Consider the following 20,149-nt stretch of genomic DNA (forward strand, 5'->3'; position numbering starts at 1 on the left):
GAATACCAATAGTCGTTATCTCGCTACTTATCTGAGGCGTAGTGGGTTCTTCATGAACTTGACTCTACCAACCCCAAGACAGCAGTTGAGGAAAGGGAAAAGGCAATCCAGTCCGAGCTATACAATAGCTCAAGTTATCCACAACCAGGAAGTAGCGGTTAAATACACGCAAAAAGTCCTTTCTCATGCTAGTCTACACTAGCTAGTGTCCATGAAAACAAAAACGAGAAAACAAGCGAGGCACAAAGGGGAGCTGGATTAACATCATCCACTCGCCCTAAAAGTCCTTGTGTCCAGCGCGCTCCCCACAGGGTACACTGAGGGACACAGCGCTTCTCACTAGCGGCTCTCAGCAGGGTTCACAGAGCGGGTATCAGCGCGGCTGGTGGCTCGGTTCCAGAGCTGGACACAGCGCGGCTGAAAGCGGGACACGATCTTCTTACCAGCGGCTCCCAGCAGGGTTTCACAGAGCGGGTATCAGCGCGGCTGGTGGCTCGGTTCCAGAGCGGGACACAGCGCGGCTGAAAAGCGGGATACAGCTGACAGCAGATCCTGCGGGCGCACAACGCGAAGCAAGGTTCCAGGATCAAGAAGGTAGCTAGTACAGGTGACAAGCACCGAGGGCTTCCACAGCGGCATAGGTATAGGTGAGGCAAACCACAGAGGAGAGGAAAGAGAAAACAGACTCCCACCAGGCATTCTGGGACTTGTAGTTCCCCCCTAAACACCTACGTTGTGACACCTACTCCTGTTTGTGGTCTAGAAGATGTGGCAAACGTCTCAGACTCAAGTGGATCGTATCAACCTGCACACCCTTTTTAATGAATTTCTGCTGTTTGTGCTCTACAATTATAATGAATCAGTGTGTGCTGCTTCATTGATGGGATCTGCCACTTTCCCTGAAAAATACTTTGGTAAGCTGAGTACGCAGTAACCTGCATTTCGTATTGAAGCACACTACGCAATGACCCTAAGGGTTCAACAAAAATTTGTAACCTAATCAATAATAAACAAATTTACATACAACTCAAAGACAATGTCTAGTTCACTTACACATGCATTTTTCAATTCAAAATTTCATGAAGTGAATGAAAGTTGACACTTAATTGAAAATTTGCTTCTATTAAACAATTATGTCATCTTCAAAACAGGGATGATTACATCAAACAGAATCCGTGAGCTAATGTCTTCTGGCAGCCCAAATGCATTTCGGGTTCGTGGAACCCTTCTTCAGGGCCCGATTTCATGCAAACTAAGAAACAATAATTGGCCATCTGCCGGAACACATAAAAATAGTGCAAATTGTAAATTTCTGAGGAAAAATAGAAAATTGCAATGAAGATGCAAAATTACAATTGAAAAGTAAAGATTACCATTGCATGTGTCCATCTGTATCAACCCTAAACATGGTGCTTTCACCAAGACCGGAAAGTGAGGTGCCAAAGTGTCCAACGAATTGTAAAATACATATTATTGACAGTGCAGCATCGTGAAATGACGCTTTTGACAATCCCCTTGCCAAAGCTTATCATAACCGATTTTTCACTAACGTGTGATTCCATCAAATACACTGAAAATCCTAATTCAATGCTCTTCACAAGATGATACTAAATCATTTTCATGCAAAAATGTGCAGACCGTGTAGGTCAGTCCCTCGTGAATACCACTAGCATAACAAAAGTTCATGAAACAGTGTGTCGAGCGATGTGACATACCTTCTTATAACGATGTAGGCGTTTCGAAAACTGTGAAAAACTAAAAGTGAGAAGTCCAAGTCAGTATCAATCAAAACAATGGGGGTGATCAGGGCAAAAAGGATGACTTTCTCAAAGCTGACATATTCAACACAGACATTTAATCAACCCAACACACTTTACTAAACATTACTGTGTGGCTGTCGTAGACAGACAACATGCTTGTAGTGGAGTACCCTCTAAGTAAGCTTGAGTGGAGTTCGCAGAGTTCCGATACGTGGAACTCCACGAAGTGACAAAAAAACTCCACCAACCTACTCGGAGTTCTGTTAATGGGGGACTGGGTTACCTTGTGCTGTTCGAACTGATTTTTAGTGCCAGGTGTTTGTCCCGCGCTGTAAAATCTGCGCGAACGGCATCTCTCACAGTGCAAGAGGGCGCTGCTTCTTTCTGCCACTCTAGTAGAAGTTCTACTTGAGCTTCCTCAACACGAACGGAAGGTTTCTCAACGCAAGCGGTGACCGTCCACATTGAGAAATCTCCCTGGGAAGTGGTCTTGTGTTGGATTTTATACACTTGCCTACTTAACCTTTGGTGAGCAAGAGCGAGAAAAATCAGATATCCGCGATCTCCACAGGGCAGAGAATGCGAAAAACTCCATCAACGGAGCAGAGTTCACCACCGAGGCTTGCCTCTAAGCATTGGTGCATAGTATCTAGTCCTGTAAATACACATGCGTCCATCATCCTTCCAAGAAGCTGTTGGCTCTGATCACAGGTCTCGCCCTTTATTAGCTAACTTCCCCGTGCAATACACATGTGCACCACACTGCGTTTGCTCACCACTCCACACTGCTCTCATCCACTGTGCGAAAAACAATTTAATATGAAGTCATTGTCCATGCATGGTGTCAGCTAAATGAAGAGTCACACTTCACCTTGTGATTCGAAAGACTTTCTTAGAAGAAAGGCAACTTTCAAACACCCTAGCCCAACACTAAATGGCAGGAGTATACAAAGCATGTGAATCTACAGCACAACACGCTATGACCATATGCTTACAGCGTAAGTATAATTTTCCTTTTTGACTGCTGGTCCTGGACTTCCTCAGGATAAATATTGCATATTTCTTGCACTATCAATATTATGTTTAAGGAGTATGTTTACTACTAGAGAAGCTTATTACTTTTTTCCTCTGTTCCTATTACATGTATTTATATTTTTCTTGTTTTGATAGTCTTTTTTTATCCGTGTCCCTATTTTCTTGTATTTAGTTTAGTTTATTTACTATATCATCAACCAAGTATTACCACACTAGACTTGCTTTTTATGTAACCTAAAGTGTTGTTAATGGTTTTGCAATAAGGTGGTCAAATGCGCTGCTTTACCAAAATGCTCTTCTTCATCGCCATCTTTTGCTGGAAGGTTTCTTCTAATAAATCTTTGCTTTTCCTCTCAAATCACACAAGATGACCTACATTTTAAAAATGTTCTAAGTGATTCCAATGGGTGCACTGTTCCTCCGTATGGTGACTGCATGATAGCATAAGATACCCATAAAGCTTTTTTTTATTGTCTACATGGTCAATTTTTTGTAATATTATATTTGCCAAAAATACCCCAGTAGACTGTATTAATAGCAACAGTCTCTATGATGTTCACTCCGCAGTCATGTTCCTCTGAATTCCATAGTCATTCAATACATTTCAGGCTCGTCTTAGTTTAGTGTTTCATTAACAGTTGTGTCCCTCCACCTCTGTTAAAAAATCCAAGGAAATCTATTGAACATATCCTTAAAACTCATCCTTTTAAGCACAAGTCTTTCTCTCGGGTGCTACTTTCACTGGGTTTGGTGTTGGTGCACTAGACGTCACGTAAATGAGCAAAGATAATAACGTTAAAACGTAGAAAACAAACATGTTCTTTGTAACCTGTAGCTCAACATTTTTTTTTATTACAAATAGGATGTGGTTTCACCCCCTCATGACCCCCTTATGCAGCCAATCTGCTCGATTTCCATTAAAGAGGGTGGTAACTAGGGCATTTCTATTCCCCACTTTATGAATTTAATTTCAATATACATTAGAATACACTAAAAGGGGGTTGTTGCTGGATGTTTCCCTGCTCATCAATCAATCTTAAAGCATTTCATTGATTTAAAAAAACAAGTGTTCTTGATTAAAATAGTTTAAATTTTTTATTTTCTATATTTTTAGATTTGGCATTAGTTTGCATGTTAAATGTGAAATTGCTGCCGTGATATGCTCTGAATTTTACATTTTCATATTGCTGGTTGTGGTAAATATAAATACATCCTCTGCTAGGCGATTTGTCTTAGATTTATATTTATTGTTTGATTTATATTCTTTAATGTTTTTAATTACTCTCACACATTGCTATAGCTTCAAATTTAAAAAACCCTTACAAATAGCAAGAAGCATTTATTCTTATTGATATTGTGTGTTACTATGTTATTCAAAGAACAGCACGTTTTTAAAGTTACAATACGACATGCCAACCTTCTCCCCTTAATATTTAATATAACAAGTATTTTTTTCTTTCCAAATACTAACACACCATACACTGTACACATTTTGACAGAAAAGCGTACGTTTTAATGTTTCACAAATTAAACTTAGAATGCATTTTTCTCCTAAATTGACTGCCGGTGATAATATCGGAGAATTAATGTAAATAGTGGGAAGTAGGATGAGACAGAACATGCTGATGAATACAAGTTAGGGTATGAATGAAGTTTTGCAGCGTGAATCTTTCTGGATTCACTATGCTGTGCATATTCCGCAATCTGGTGGTTGGGTCCGGAATCGTAGTCTTTTTTTTTTTTTTTTTGTCGTAGCCCAGGTGGGCGTCGACGTCCCACCATTTGGTGTACCTTCGGTGACGTCGGCGTGCTTCCGGCGGAAGCTACCACCCTTGGGGGACATCTTCGGATTCTTTTTTCCGCCGTTGGGTCTGGATCGTCGCGTGAAGCTCCAGAAGTTTTGGAGAAGGAAAGGAGAAAATACTGCAAATCTTCAACCGAGAAGACCTGAGAAGATCGGGAGAAGAGGACCTTTAGAGAGGAGACGACGATGAAAGGAGAAAATCTCGAAATCTTCGACGTACTTCGAGGAATGCACACACAGGGGGCCCCCTGAGCGCAGGGATGTACAAGACGCCCTTTAAATTCTGCAAGAACTGCCACCACAAGTTCGCACAGAAGGACCAGCACCCAGTCTGCAACCTCTGCCTACCTATCGACCACGAGAGCAGAGACTGCAACGCCTGCTCCGTCTTCAAGCCGAAGACACTCCGAGTTCGAGAAAGACAGAGGACGGCTCATCACACGATGCAGGGCAAGGGCCAAGCCCTGACGCTTTATGAACTTGGCCTCTCCACAGACCACGAAGACAACATCGCCGAAGGCCCAGATGACTTCACGGTCGCTGAGACCGATAAGAAAACGCCTGAAAAGGTAGGAGAGTCTACGACCCCAAAAACTCCCACAGGGCCTCGAAAACCAGAGGCAGACTCTCGAAAGTCTGAGCCCAAAGCCTCGAAAGGAGCACCGGCATCGATCAAATCGACGACCGAAGCTGCATCCTCCGAAAAAGAGCCGAGCGGATCCTCCGAGAAGGACTCCCGGCGGCAGAAGACCAGCGAAAAGCAAAGTTCATCAAAGCAAGCACCCGAAAGAGGGCCTTCGACTTCGACCTCGACTTCGACTTCGACGACGAAAGAAAAGGAGCCAAAGAAAGCTTCGACGTCGGCGGCGCCGCCGAAGAGGGCGGCCGAAACGCTCGACGACGAACAGGCCGCAGAGAAAGAGAAAGAGGCTCGAGGCCGAAATGAAGAACATCCTTCAGAGAAGGAAGGATTTCGATGAAAAAATGAGAAGGTACAAGATCCCCTCAAAGCCGGCAACGACAGTCGCTGAGGTACAGGAGCCCGAGGAGTTCGACGTCGAAGAGCCGCCGAAAACCCCAGAACCTTCGGAGCACGAAGAGGAGGAAGACCTCTACTATACAGAAGGGGATTACGGGGAACAGCAGTCAAGCTACGGCTCAGGTTCCTCGACGGCCCAAGACCAGGAATGGCAGGACATCGAGGCCGAAAACCCAGAGGAGGCGGTGGAAACATACCCCTCGAGGCCTTCACCACCGGATGACATTGGGGCATACAATGAGGTGGTAAGAAAGGCGGCAGCAGCCTATGGGGTTAAGATGGAAGAGGAGAAGCCAGAAGCAGACTTCCTGCTTGAGACATTGCTCCCCATACAGACAAGAAGCCAGTTCCTGCCCATGCTCAAGAGTATCACAGACCAGGGGAAGGAAGCCTTCAAGGACCCGGCTACGTGCAGATCAGTAACGCCGAGGACGGAGAAGAAATACAAATTCTCCTCGCAAGACCTAGCTTACATCAAGGGATCCGTCACAGCAGATTCTATAATCGCTGCAACAGCCAGGAAAAGGGCAAACGTCCCAACAACGTCTGGACCCCCACCTGACAAGGAAAGCAGGAGGATGGATCTAACTGGCAGGAAGATTGAGAGGAATGCCGCAACGCACTGGCGGATGGCGAATTCCAACGCCCTCCTGAATAGGCATCAATACCAGCACTGGGAGGAGATGGGACAGTTGCTCAAGCACCTTCCGGAACAATACCGTGAGAGGGCATCACACCTTGTGGAAGAGGGGAAGAGCATCTCCAATTCGTGCCTGAAGACAGCCTTGGATGGGGCAGAAACATCCAGCAGACTGATGGCTATAGGCATCACAGAAAGAAGGCAAGCCTGGCTCAGGATCTCAGGATTCAAGGCTGAGGTTCAGAACAACATCATGAACACACCCTTCAACGGTGAAACACTGTTCGGAGCCCCAGTTGATGATAAGCTCACACAACTGAAGAAAGACAACGAGACGGCAAGGTCCATGGGGGCCCTGCAGTTCAGAGGGATGAGAAGGGGCACTCCTACATGGAGGCCAAACGGCAGAGGTGGAAATCAGCAAGGAGATTCTCACCAAAGTTTCCACCAGGGACAACAGAGTGACAACCAGGGCCACCAGGGCCAGCAGAGGCAAGGCTGGAACTACCAAAGCAGGGGCCAGTCCTTTCGGTCAAGAGGAAATGGACGAGGCCAAAGAAGGAGAGGCGGTGAACAACCCCCCTCTAAGTGACTTCAGACGAGAGAAGGTGCCCCACCACCCAAACCCTCCGGGGGAGGAGCACGGGAAAACAAAGAGGAGAGGGCTACACGGACAAGACACAAAGGAACATGTAACACCGGTAGGAGGAAGATTACGATTTTTTCTCCAGGAGTGGAGCAAAATAACAACAGACAAGTGGATACTCAATATCATGCAGTACGGATACCGCATAGAATTAGAAAAGAGGCCAACCAAAGAAAAGACAGCACTCGGGAAAAGAGCTGCAACTACTGCAAGAGGAAGCCCAAGAACTGCTCCTCAAAGCGGCCATCGAACGAGTTCCTTTCAAAGAACGGAACAAGGGAGTGTACTCAAACTACTTCCTAGTGCCAAAAGTGGACGAAAGTCTAAGACCCATCCTGGACCTACGGTTCCTGAACAAATACGTCAAAACTCAAAAATTCAAAATGACGTCCCTACAAGAGGTCATCCCACAAATAAAAGCAGGGGACTTCCTGTCTACAATAGACCTCAAAGATGCGTACCTGCACATCCCCATGAACAGGCAGCACAAGCACATGCTAAGGTTCACAGTAAACCAGGATCACTACCAATTCACGACCCTGGCGTTCGGCCTAAAGTCCGCACCAAGGGTGTTCACCAAATGCCTCGCAGCAGTGGCCGCACATCTAAGAAGAATGGGGATACACGTGTACCCCTACCTCGACGACTGGCTGGTAAAGGCAAGCTGTTACAGGACATGCAAAGAGCATGCAGAACAGGTGACAAGAACGCTAACAAACCTGGGGTTCTCCATACACTGGGGAAAATGCTCGATGGAACCAGAGCAGGTGAAGATCTTCCTGGGAGCCCAGATCGACACCGTCCAATGCAGAGTCCTACCGAGCGAGAAGAGAACGCTCAGTCTGTTGAGGGAGAAACGTCACTACCAGAAGGGGCGAGCTCTGACAGTGAGGACTGTGAACAAGATCTTGGGGATGATGGCATCATGCATACACCTGGTCCCCAATGTACGCCTGCAAATGAGACCACTCCAAGAGTGGCTGCAACAACAATGGTCACAAGCTACAGGAAGTTGGGAGGATCTAGTGGTTGTAACGCACGGGGTGCAGGACGAGATAAGGTGGTGGACCAAGGACAGAATAACAGAAGGGAAACCTCTAACACCACCGGACCCAACAGTGACCATCACCACAGACGCATCCCAGAAGGGGTGGGGCGCACACATGAACAGGCTCAGAGTGGAGGGGTCTGTGGAGCCCTACAGATGCAGTCAGACACATCAACTACCTGGAACTGAAAACTGTGTTGCTAGCCCTCAAGGCCTTTCAGAAACACCTGTACAACCAGAAGGTGCTAATACAAACAGACAACACCACAACGATGTTTTATATAAACAAACAGGGGGGAACTCAATCGTTCCCTCTGTCAAACTTGGCACAGGAGATCTGGAAATGGGCTATACCACTACAAATAGACTTGCTAGCCATACACCTGCCAGGGAAGGACAATGTAGAAGCGGATTGGCTCAGCAGGCAGACTTCAGCGTCCCACGAGTGGGAACTCAACAGTCAGGAAACAGAGAGTCTATTCAGGAAATGGGGCACCCCAACAATAGACCTATTTGCAACACCGGAATGCAAAATGCCAATACTTTGCATCCAGGCAACCAGAGGCACTGTCCCAGGGGAATGCCCTATGGATAAGCTGGTCAAAAACATTTGCCTACGCTTTTCCCCCCGATACCACTGATCCCCAGGGTTCTCAACAAATGCATGAAGAGCAACATGACGCTCATCCTTGTGGCACCACAATGGGCCAGACAGACCTGGTTCTCTCAGATAATGGAGCTGGCGCAGGGGCCACCCCACAAGTTCTCAAAAAGAAGAGACCTACTCTCCATGGAAAACGGAGAAGTTCTACACCCAGAGCCAGAGAGCCTCAACCTCTCAGCCTGGCTCCTGAGGACTTAGAATTCGCACACCTAAAACTACCAGAGAGCACCCTGCGGGTGCTGCGAGAGGCAAGAAGGCCCAGCACGCGCAAGTACTAGGTGGAAAAATGGTAAAGATTCACTCAATGGTGTTGCAAGAAACAGCTCCAAAGGAAACTGACCAAGGAATCCACGGTGCTAAGGTACCTCACACACCTAATTAAAGCCAAACTAAGCTCATCCTCGCTGAGGGTGCACCTGGCAGCGATTGTGGCATACACAAGAGGAGAAACAGGGAGAAGCTTCTTCACATCTCAAGTCGTAAAAAGATTCCTGGAAGGAGCTAAAAGAATAGCGCCGCCTAAAAGAATGCCGCCGCCGGCCTGGAACTTAAATGTGGTACTGACGGAGCTCATGAAAGCACCTTTCGAACCCATCCATAAAGCATCACTGCAAATGTTGACAATGAAGACAGCCTTTCTGGTAGCAATCACCTCGCTACGAAGGGTGAGTGAGCTGCAGGCTCTCACACTGCAGGAACCCTACATCCAGATTCACAGTGACAGGGCCGTGATGAGAACTGACCCTCACTTCATGCCAAAGGTGGTGTCAAGGTTCCACATGAATCAGAGTATTCAGATCCCTAGCTTCTTCCAAAACCCCACAAGCGCTGAGAGGTCGCTCCACACCCTAGACGCAAGAAGGGCTGTGATGCACTACATTGAAAGAATGAAGGAGCACAGTAAGACAAAACAGTTCTTCGTGTCCTTCGCAAACAGTTACATGGGCAAACAAGTAACTAAAAACACCATAGCTCGATGGATCGCACAGACCATTCAATTCTGCCACAAACAAGCTGGCCAGGAGCTAACAGGAGGGGCACAGGCCCACTCCACCAGGAAGAAAGGAGCAACAATTGCCTTTCTGGCCAACACACCAATTCAGGACATATGCCTGGCGGCAACATGGGCTTCAGTGCACACTTTCACTAAGCACTATTGCGTGGATGTACAGATGAACAAAGAAGCACAAGTAGGGCAAAAAGTGCTTCAACATATTTTCAACAACCAACGCAAATCTTCCACCCAACCGCCACAAAAGTAACAAAAACCGCTACAAAATCTATGCACAGCATAGTGAATCCAGAAAGATTCACGCTGCAAAACGAATAGTTTCTTACCTGTCGGTGTAGTTTTGCAGCTTGAAGATCTTTCTGGATTCACTAGCGAACCCACCCGCCTCCACCAGAAAGATGAGGCTGGAAAAGAGGGTGGAAACAGATGGAAAAGAAAGCAAGTTGGAACAATTACATGATACGTGGAAATACTAACGTTGAAAAACGATTAACAAACATAGCCATGGATTCACTACAAAGACAAAAAAGAAAAAGAGACAGAAAAAAGAATCCGAAGATGGCGCCCAAGGGTGGTAGCTTCCGCCGGAAGCACGCCGACGTCACCGAAGGTACACCAAATGGTGGGACGTCGACGCCCAACTGGGCTACGACAAAAGAAGAGAAAAAAGACTACGATTCCGGACCCAACCACCAGATTGCGGAATATGCACAGCATAGTGAATCCAGAAAGATCTTCAAGCTGCAAAACTACACCGACAGGTAAGAAACTATTCGTTATTGTGTGTCAGTACATTGGTGGTCATGTGCCAGCTGTTAAGCACTTCAGAGAGCTCTGACATCTTGAATAGCGCAAGAAGCCAGGGAACAAAACAAAACGTAAATGGCTTGACATAAAATAAGATTTTTCGCCATTTACTGTTTTTCCTCCCATGCCACAAACGGCAGACAGTCTGGGGAAAATGGGTGATAGTCGTTGCACCGTCAATAGGGCAAGATGACTGTCACTGTGACCCAGTGGGCCTTTGGTGTCAGGCCTCTTAACAAGGAGTTATTGTTACCTAAAGCTCTGCTGATAGACACCCAGTGGTACCCTCGACTCTAAACAGATTTGGGGAACTGCCTGGTTAGCAGCTGAAGGAGTGCTTGTTTTTGGCATTTCCTCCTGCTCCTCCAAACCCTAAATAAGGTCTAAGTTAGCATGCAGCTTTGTTGTGGACATAGTTAAGATGTATATTTTCAAAGTTAATATCTTTTAAATTGTCTAATGAAGTATTTCTCTTGCGCAGGACAAGCAAACATTGTACATATCTAGTAACAAATTAGCGTCTTTCTTTTATTTCTTATAGGGCTTGGCTTTGATCAATGGGACCCAGATGATCACCTCTCTAGGCTGTGAGGCAGTAGAGAGAGCCAAAGCCATTGCGCAGCAGGCTGACATCATAGCGGCTCTCACCTTGGAAGTGCTGAAGGGCACCACCCGAGCCTTTGACTCTGGTGAGTATGTGGGCGCTATTTCTCGAAAAATCTGCATATTAGAAATGTATAGTCAAGGGCGGTGTTGTCCTCATGAACAAATAATGCCATGTGTACCTAAAGATAAGATTCAAAACAGCATCTCAAAAAACAAAATCAAAAAGGCCTGAGATCAGTAAAAACCATGAAGGTTAAATCAAATATTAAAGTGCTATATAGAAGGCGAAACTATAGTAAGGCTCATTACATCAGTCCTGAGTCTCAGAAATAAATTGCCATGAAAGCTCTTAGCTTTTAAAAAGATGCAAAAATGAGCAAAATCTGACAAATGGTGTAGCAAATCAGTAGAAAATCGGGCAGCATCCCTAGATGCTCAAAGAATTTTCACATAGAGCCCCTAATTCAGGGCTTTTTATAGCAAATTGTAACATAAAAAGTATTGGAATTCGCAGTGTCAGTATAGTGTGAACATATGTATCATGGCAATAGCAAATCACAGTTCAGCATTGCTAGAAATCAGAGTCTTTAGTTGGCAGTGGTTTGCACCATGTCTAAGTAGGGACCCTTCCTTCTAGTCAGGTTAAGGGAGTTATACAAATGCTCAGCCCCTGGCTAGCTTGGTACAAGCAGACCGGCTTATCTCAGAGGCAATGTGTGAAATATTTGTACATAAAACACACAGTAACACAGTGAAAACACTACTAACTGACACCAAACCAGTTTAGACGAATAAAGTATCTGTATCTAAACCAAACAAGACCAAAATAAAAAATACAAAAATACAACATACACAATTCAAAGTATGACTTTTAAAAGGTTTCAAGCAATCCTGTCAATAGAAATCTATGGATGTGTGATTTTTACACAAAGTACCTTAAATGCGTCATAATCAACAAGACAGCCACAGAGAAGGGAAGCGTAAAAAAAAAAACAGCGATGCGTCAGTTTCTGAGTCCTTCGGGAGGCGGTGCAACAGTTCTGCTGCACCCAGGAGAAGTGATGCATTAAATCCAGACTTTAGGTGGAAGTGATGCGTCGATTTACCAGGTGATTCTGCTCTGCGGGTGTTGCATATGAAAAACATGCCGCACAGGAGCAATGTGTGAAAAAATCAGGCTCTACAGGCACTGCGTGGATTTCCATAGCCGCTGACCGGTGATGCGTCAGTTCTTTTAGCCTCACAGCAGGGCTGCGTTGCAGTCAGTGTGTGGCGGTTTCTCAGGCTGTTGGACAGGCGCTGCGTCGATTTCTTCAGCGGCACAGGGCCTGTACTGAGGTGCTGCATCGGAAAATTCAGCTGCAAGAAGAGCGAAGCTACGATTTTGTATGTTTCTTCAGTTCTTCACAGCTTTCTGTAGCAGGAACATCCTCCAGGGCCCGAGAACAGGAATCCGCACCCCCCCCAGGTAGGATGGAACACACAGCAGTGGAGTTCAAGAACAATGTAGGTGAAGTCTTTGAGTCCCTGAGACTTTGAAACAGGAGGCCAGCACACACTAGCCCTTGGAGTTTCCTCTCAAGCAGGTTTCAAAGCAAAGTCCAGTCTTTGTCCTCTACTTGAACGTAGGAGCAACTGCAGGCCAACCCAGTAAAGCTGTGGTTCCCAAACTGTGCGCCGCGGCGCCCTGGTGCGCCGTTATCAGTAGCCAGGGGCGCCGCCGCACTATGTGGGAAAGATAGCATCTGGCCGTGTTAGGCCCCCTGTGCAGGATGTCAGAGGTGCAGAGTGCAGAGTAATTATGCGCGATTAAAACAAAGACACGATCACAGTCACACTCATGCATGAATAAACACACAAACGCTGCGCACAGGCTTCATTTCTAACAAGCCAAGCCCCATTTTCTTTCTTTTCCTACATGGGGAGACCGGAATCAATCAGGTGTCAAAAAATGTATGAATCGCCTCGGTGCTATTATTGAAGTCGACACAACTACTTCATGCTTAGCCCATAAACGTTGGTGAAATACAAGGCAAACCATCCTGAATTTCAGAAGACATTTATATAAAGTACACTGGCACAGTTTACTTTGAACCTAGTGAACGCGGATGTTGACCTAAGGCTACCACCACACCAAAAGAGATCAGCAAAGATTATTTCAAGCCACAAGGCAATCGGACAATATCTGTCAACCTATCACCTGAGGTTTGACGGGTCTACCATAGAGAAGAAGCAGAGGAATGGAACTCGGCTAAAAAGGAAAAACTACAATCCTTAATGAGTAAAAGAAACAAGCACAGCGAGGGGGCAGGAGAGCAAGCACAGCGAGGGGGCAGGAGAGCAGGCACAGCGAGGGGGCAGGAGAGCAGGCACAGCGAGGGGGCAGGAGAGCAGGCACAGCGAGGGGGCAGGAGAGCAGGCACAGCGAGGGGGCAGGAAATCGGGCACAGCGAGGGGGCAGGAGAGCAAGCACAGCGAGGAGGCAGGAGAGCAGGCACAGCGAGGGGGCAGGAGAGCAAGCACAGAGATGGGGCAGGAGAGCAAGGGGCAGGAGAGCAAGGAGAGCAAGCACAGCGAGGGGGCAGGAGAGCAGGCACAGCGAGGGGGCAGGAGAGCAGGCACAGCGAGGGGGCAGGAGAGCAGGCACAGCGAGGGGGCAGGAGAGCATGGGGCAGGAGAGCAAGCACAGCGAGGGGACAGGAGAGCAAGCACAACGAGGGGGCAGGAGAGCAAGGGGCAGAAGAGCAAGCACAACGAGGTCCTAGCCCCACATCTGTAGCATCCACCGAAGCCCCTCGGCTATTGCATTTATTTGTTACAACTAGCAGCCAGACTCGCCTTTCATGTGTGAAATTTTGAAAATGATTATACCAGGGGGCTCTGCCAATATTTGCCAGTCTTTGACATGGAGAATGAATAATGGTCTGCTGGTAGTTTAAAGCTAGCTAGCAGCTGCTATCATTTTTAACCCTAACTAGCAGCCCGCCCCAGCGTTGCCTGGAGCAGAAAGGGGCTGGGGGCAGTACACCCACTCCCGCCCCGACCCCCTCCCGCACCGACTCCCTCCCGCTCCGACTCCCTCCCGCTCCGACTCCCTCCCGCCCCGACTCACTTCCGCCCCCCTCCCGCCCCGACTCCTTCGCGCCCCCCTCCCGCCCCGACTCACTCGCGCTCCGACATTTTCCTTTACTGCTGCCTCCTTCTTGCCTCCCCCTGCATCACACAGTCTCGCACTGAACTTTCCCTTTCTTTACCTGTGCCGCCGCTCCTCACTGCACAGCCGCTCGTCACTGCACCGCCGCTCCTCCTTCGTCGTCATCACGCACGTCGCGGTCATCACACACGTCGCGTCGTGGCCAGCGCTAGGTCCCGGCTGGCGCTACTTTCAGGGGACTACTTTGTTTACAAACGTAATTTTTTTAATTTACTTTTTTTTTTTAAATTTATATAGCCTATGTCCATCTACACACCCTGACATTTTCATAGATGTATTGGGTGTGTAGATTGGCGCTGTGGTTCCCGAGTTTACCTGGCCAAAAGGTGCAAGTTCTCTCTTTATAATAGTAGTATTGATACCTTGATTGCATCCCAATTAATTTAAGGAAGCCAACAGGAAGTATTCCCGAGGTCTTGCTTACATTCCCCCCCACCCGCCGGTGAAAAAATGGTGGGGAGCCACGGCCAACTGCCTATTAGGTCAAGGGAGCCACGGGTTAAAAAAGTTTGGGAACCACTGCAGTAAAGCAACACAGAGCAAAGGGGCAGACTTCTCCTCACAGCTCTTCAGCTCTTCTCCTTGCCAGAGTTTTCTCTTGAGTCTAGAAATGATCTAAAGTTCTGGGCTTTTAGGTGTGATACTTAGACCCCCTTATTCCCTTTGAAGTCTTTGTTCAGAAAGTCTTTCTTGCTCAGTAAAACCAGTTCTGTCCTCTCTAATCCAGTTTCACTGCAGGAAGGAGAGACAGCATTGTGCAGAGCAGCCATAGCCTATTCAGGTGTCAGTGATATCTTCTCCCACCACTCTAGCCCAGGATGGCCCATCAGCATATGCAGGGCACACCTCAGCTCCCTTTTTGTGAGTGTCTGGAATGACTGCACAAACCGCCCCTGTCAGTCTAAAACCAGACAGTAAGTCCACACCATCTGGTCAAAGCAGGCAGAGTCACACAGGATGGTTAAATAAGAAAATGCCCACTTTGTAAAAGTGCGAAAGAAACAAACAAAACAATTGATGGACGGAATGCTGAACAATACAAACATTCAACCCCAGGTACACGGATCTTGGCTTAATCCATCATTCTTTTGCTCACCAGTTTGGACCCAGCCATATGGAAATCAGTCTTGACCCTGTTTCTTATGGGAACAGTCCAGCCCGAACTGCCAGGCCAGTGACATTGTCAAACACACAATTTAGAAATCACCTTTACTAAAAGTTGTGTTATTGAATTCTGAGTTCAGAGAGCCTAATCTTCAAATCTCTAGCTGTTTCGTATAAAAAATGTTACACTTGCAAAAAGTTATAAGGCAGCTCCAATGATAGCCTATGGTAGAGCTAGTCCCTGCAGTAGTGAAAAACAAAATACACTGTGTTTCAGTATCAGGGCATATAATACACATCAGTAGATGACTACCTTTAACCTACACTGCACCCTTCCTATGGGGGCACCTTGGGCCTACCTTAGGGGTAAGGTACATGTAAAAAAGGGAAGGTTAGGGCCTGGCAAGTGGGTGCATTAGCCAGGTCTACATTGCAGTTAAACATTGTGTGCACAGACACTGTAGTGACAGGTCTGAGACCAATTTGAAAGGCTCATGGTGTGGGTGGCACAATCAGAGCAGCAGGACCACTAATAGCATTTGATTTACAGGCCTTAGGCACACACAGTGCATTTTGCTAGGGCCTTACCAATAAATCAAATATGCAAATCATGGCTAACCAATCAGAGTCACAATTTACACAGGGCGCACTTGCTCTTTGGCACTGATCAGCAGTGGCAAAGTGCCCAGAGTACCTAAACCAACAAAAATGAGTTCCAGCACACAGTCAAAAATACAGGAGCTAGAAGCAAAAAGTCAGGGGAAACCACGCCAAGGATGCCAGGTCTAACCAGCATTAAAAACATCAAATAATAGTACCATCCTACCACTGTCCCACCAAGTTGATATTAATAAATCCACTCTGGACCTAATGTCATTGGACGTGGCTGAACAAATTGGTTACATACACAATGGTGAGTCTTGTAATGAATAGCCTACATTGAGCAGACAGGAAAGGCCTTGAAAAGGGACTGGAGACTTCCACCAGAGTGCTTCGAGAGCAGCATGTCAACACGCATCAGTGCACATTTTGCTGCGGGGGAGTGAATGTGAGAATACAGTCAGAATCAGAAAATGCTTTATTCGATTTTAGAAAATTAGTAAAATCATAAAAGCAACAGTTAAAATGACAAATTCATACAGAATAAAAACAGCAGTTAAAAATACAGGTTCATACAGATAAACATTAAAAGAAAAATATATTCCATGTATAAGCTAAGCAGTAGTCCCATCAGTGCGTACATTTTCTTTTTGTTTTTTTTAGCATACAGTCATATTATGATTGCTGTTCGCGTTGAATTAGTTATTGCTACTTTATGTGCCCAGTCTACAGATCTCTAGAAGGTAGCCAGTTACTTCGATTTATGTTTTATACTTCAAGTATGCAGTGACTACTTGCATTTTTACTCTTACTAGATATTCAAGCACTACGTCCTCATCCTGGACAGATTGAAGTTGCCTCTCGATTCAGATCTCTTTTAGATTCTGACCACCACCCATCTGAGATTGCAGGTAATTCTCACTTTATGGAGTACTTACATAGGTTGATGATAAATTAATTTCAATACAAATGCCGTTGGATCTTGCCTTTGCAGACAGTCACCGATTCTGTGATCGCGTCCAAGATGCATACACGTTGCGTTGCTGCCCTCAGGTACAGATAAACTTAACTTTCCACAAATGTCACTGCCTTCCCTCAATGTCCATTCATTTATTTATCCATTAATTAAATTGTAACACCTATTTACAACGATATTCATTTATGTCACTCATATAGGGATTTACTCTACCTTTACCTCACTCACCATGCAACATTATCTAGGCACAGTCCAGCTTACTGAAGGATATTAACATTCCTGGCACTGTGTCCCACTTCTTCAATTTGAACAGAAGAAATACATAAAACTGTGAGGTCACAAAAGTAGGAATTAGGATAATGTTTAAGAAAATGGAATAGAACATTACCCAAGTATGGGACGCTAACATTAAGGGTTATAATTGCAGTAACAGTTTGGCCTCACCATCAAAGCATCTTCAGTTTTTAATATAGACATATACATATGTAGTAGAACATATCCCCACTTCCTTTTTTCCTTATGTGAGACTACTATCTCATGAAGACCTTGGGTGAAGGAACTAATCTAAACAGGGCTCTCTTTTTTATTTATTGGTCTTTTTGGGTTATATTGTTAAAATCATCATTTGATTCATAAAAACATTACATCATAAAACAATTCATGAAGAAAAAAGAATATATGTTGACGCGGCGTTTCGGTGAAAGGAATAGTCACCTTCTTCAGGACACTTTTTTAATTAAAAAACAGTCTTTGCTCAAGCATTAGATTTTTTCACAGGGGGCACCATCCATCAGTTGTTGCACTGTGTGATCTAATTGTTTTCGGACGTTTATAAGCAGGACAGCCGTCTGTCCTGCAATATAACTTAAATTTAAAAACTCTGTTCTGTTGATGTACCAAATCCACTTTGGGAATTGTTAAATTTCTTTTTTGAAACGCCTCACTTCAATTTGTTTTGCTCTTGCGTAGCAGAGTGACACCACAGGCCGTCCTGTTTCGTTCTCGAGCTGCAGTAGTAAATAAAAAAAAAATACAATTTTTTTCTCTTTGTCTCTCCGCCTTTATTGTATCCCATTGCTCATTGTCTATAATTTAAATATTGCATGTAATGTAAATTTGTTAATCTGTTTGAAACTTCAAGCCCTGTTTAGATTAGTTTCTTCACCCAAGGTCCTCATGAGATAGTAGTCTCACATAAGGAAAAAGGGAAAAGGGAATGTTTTGATTTTTGTCTACATACAAACCCATTCCCCTTTTCGGTAAAGGGTCTCTCCCAATATATTTTCACTAGTAGAACATATCCCCCTCACCCTGAAATGCAGCATTACCTCCCTCTCTGTGAATCATCTTGCTGCGTCTTACTAGTTGCTTCGTAGATAGATTTGTGCTATATTAATATCTTCACATATCATCTGCAGTGAACAGCACAGTGACTGCCAAAAGGCAGAAACAACTTGCCTTTTTCTAGGGTTAAAGATCTGTGTACTCAGTTTTTCAATAAGTGCACTATTCAAATCTGGAATAAGAAAATTTAATAAAACCAAATCGCATGTACTTGACTTCTCTTTAATGTATTCTTCAGTGGACCTGATTGGTGTGACCACAATCAAGCTCATTTGGGGTAGATTACAAAGCTTTATTTATTTTTAGTTACTTGGTGCAATCTGCAACATGAAGCACCACCTCCTGTCACAGTAACGTAGTTTCAATGCTGACAGGACACAATGGGGATAATTAGAGGTTTCTTTTAAAAGAAAAATTGAGAGGGACCCCTTAACACCAAAGGAATAGGGTTCAATACAACTGTATTACAAAGTGAGTTTCCGTTGAATTGCACTTAAGAACTCATTGAAAATTGTGATCTCAACACCTAAATGCTTACCTTACTCATACACATTTAAGCTCTCACCAGTCAAATAAGGGAAATATAATCATATATCCAAGGCCAACAGTCTGGAATAATTTTTTTAGATTAAAAATGTATAAATCTACTTATTCATAATAGTATTGTACAATACATACATTTGTAACATCCCTGACATAAAATCTAAAATTAAATCACAATGTTATACACATTAAAAAAATATCAAAATTAAAAAAGAGAGTACATGCGAAAGACAAAACAATATGTTGTTAAAAAGCACACATCCGTGATCTCACGATAATTAGAACTAGAATCTGAAGCTGCAATATTGATACATCTGTAATTCCAGACTTTACACGGATTGTGTTTCTAAAAAGAGCATTGATGCCGTTTCGATGGTACACCTTAGAACACCATCTTTATCAAGACTGTATTTATTACTCTCAAACAAAATGGTTTTGCCCGAAATCTTTAGCAACACCTGTATGATAAAACACAAATATCAGCATGAGTGTCTACATTACTAATACACCTAAAATTATCAATACATTTTAAAACCGTTTCCAAGAACATCACACTTAAATAAATGTCTGTTTTTGCATGTCCTGTCCATAGCTCAAGGCTAACACATGATATAAAATTTACCAATTGTCAAAGGCTAACACACTAAAACAAAATGTACCAGTCCATATTTATTCTTACAAATATCCAAAAAGGCTGTCACCTAAATAGTTCACCTGTAAACACCCTCCCCCGTGTTCCATCGCTATAGATCCCTTAGATCTTGTATTTTCTCTGTGATAAACATTCATGTTCTGTCATACTTTCACACTTAGACACACACATTCCTGACAACATTGCCTTTCTGTTTATCTACTTCTGTTCTTCTTGTATTAATACATTAATCCTCACCTCTTGTATGATAGGACGAGGATACTAGGATACTTTGTAAAGCATAGGAGAGCAAGTCCTTGGCTGTAACCTCCGTCCTCCTCAATTATTTCCACACTTGAGTGGTAGGGCTTATCTAGAATAAAATTATATCAGAATTACCCTAAGTTAAAAATTGCCAGGCAACCTTCTGCATCTTATTTATTAGTATTACAAACTGTCCCCTCCGCTTTACTAGTGGAATGACGAAAGCTTCAATACAATAAAGTAAAACGGTGTTTGTAACCTGCAATAAAAAGATGAGACATGAGACTATTAAATAAGAGGCAGAAGGTCGCCTACATGCGAACTATTTAGGTTACAGCCTTTTTGGATATTTGTAAGAATAAATATGGACTGGTAGATTTTGTTTTGATGTGTTAGCCTTTGACAATTGGTA

General features: G+C 44.6%; 1 protein-coding gene across 2 annotated transcripts in view; it reads left to right on the forward strand.

The window, feature by feature from the left end:
* HAL (histidine ammonia-lyase) overlaps positions 1 to 20,149 on the forward strand; it is a 387,900-nt gene that overhangs the window by 241,108 nt on the left and 126,643 nt on the right. For both annotated transcript variants that reach the window (XM_078675784.1, XM_078675792.1), the window contains 3 exons: positions 10,997 to 11,144; positions 16,795 to 16,890; positions 16,974 to 17,032. In XM_078675784.1, coding sequence (XP_078531910.1) covers positions 10,997 to 11,144; positions 16,795 to 16,890; positions 16,974 to 17,032 — 303 coding nt within the window. The remainder of the gene's footprint in view (positions 1 to 10,996; positions 11,145 to 16,794; positions 16,891 to 16,973; positions 17,033 to 20,149) is intronic.

This window comes from Lissotriton helveticus, chromosome 1_1 (genome assembly GCF_964261635.1).
Source record: "Lissotriton helveticus chromosome 1_1, aLisHel1.1, whole genome shotgun sequence".
In the NCBI taxonomy this organism is placed as follows: Eukaryota; Metazoa; Chordata; class Amphibia; order Caudata; family Salamandridae; genus Lissotriton; species Lissotriton helveticus.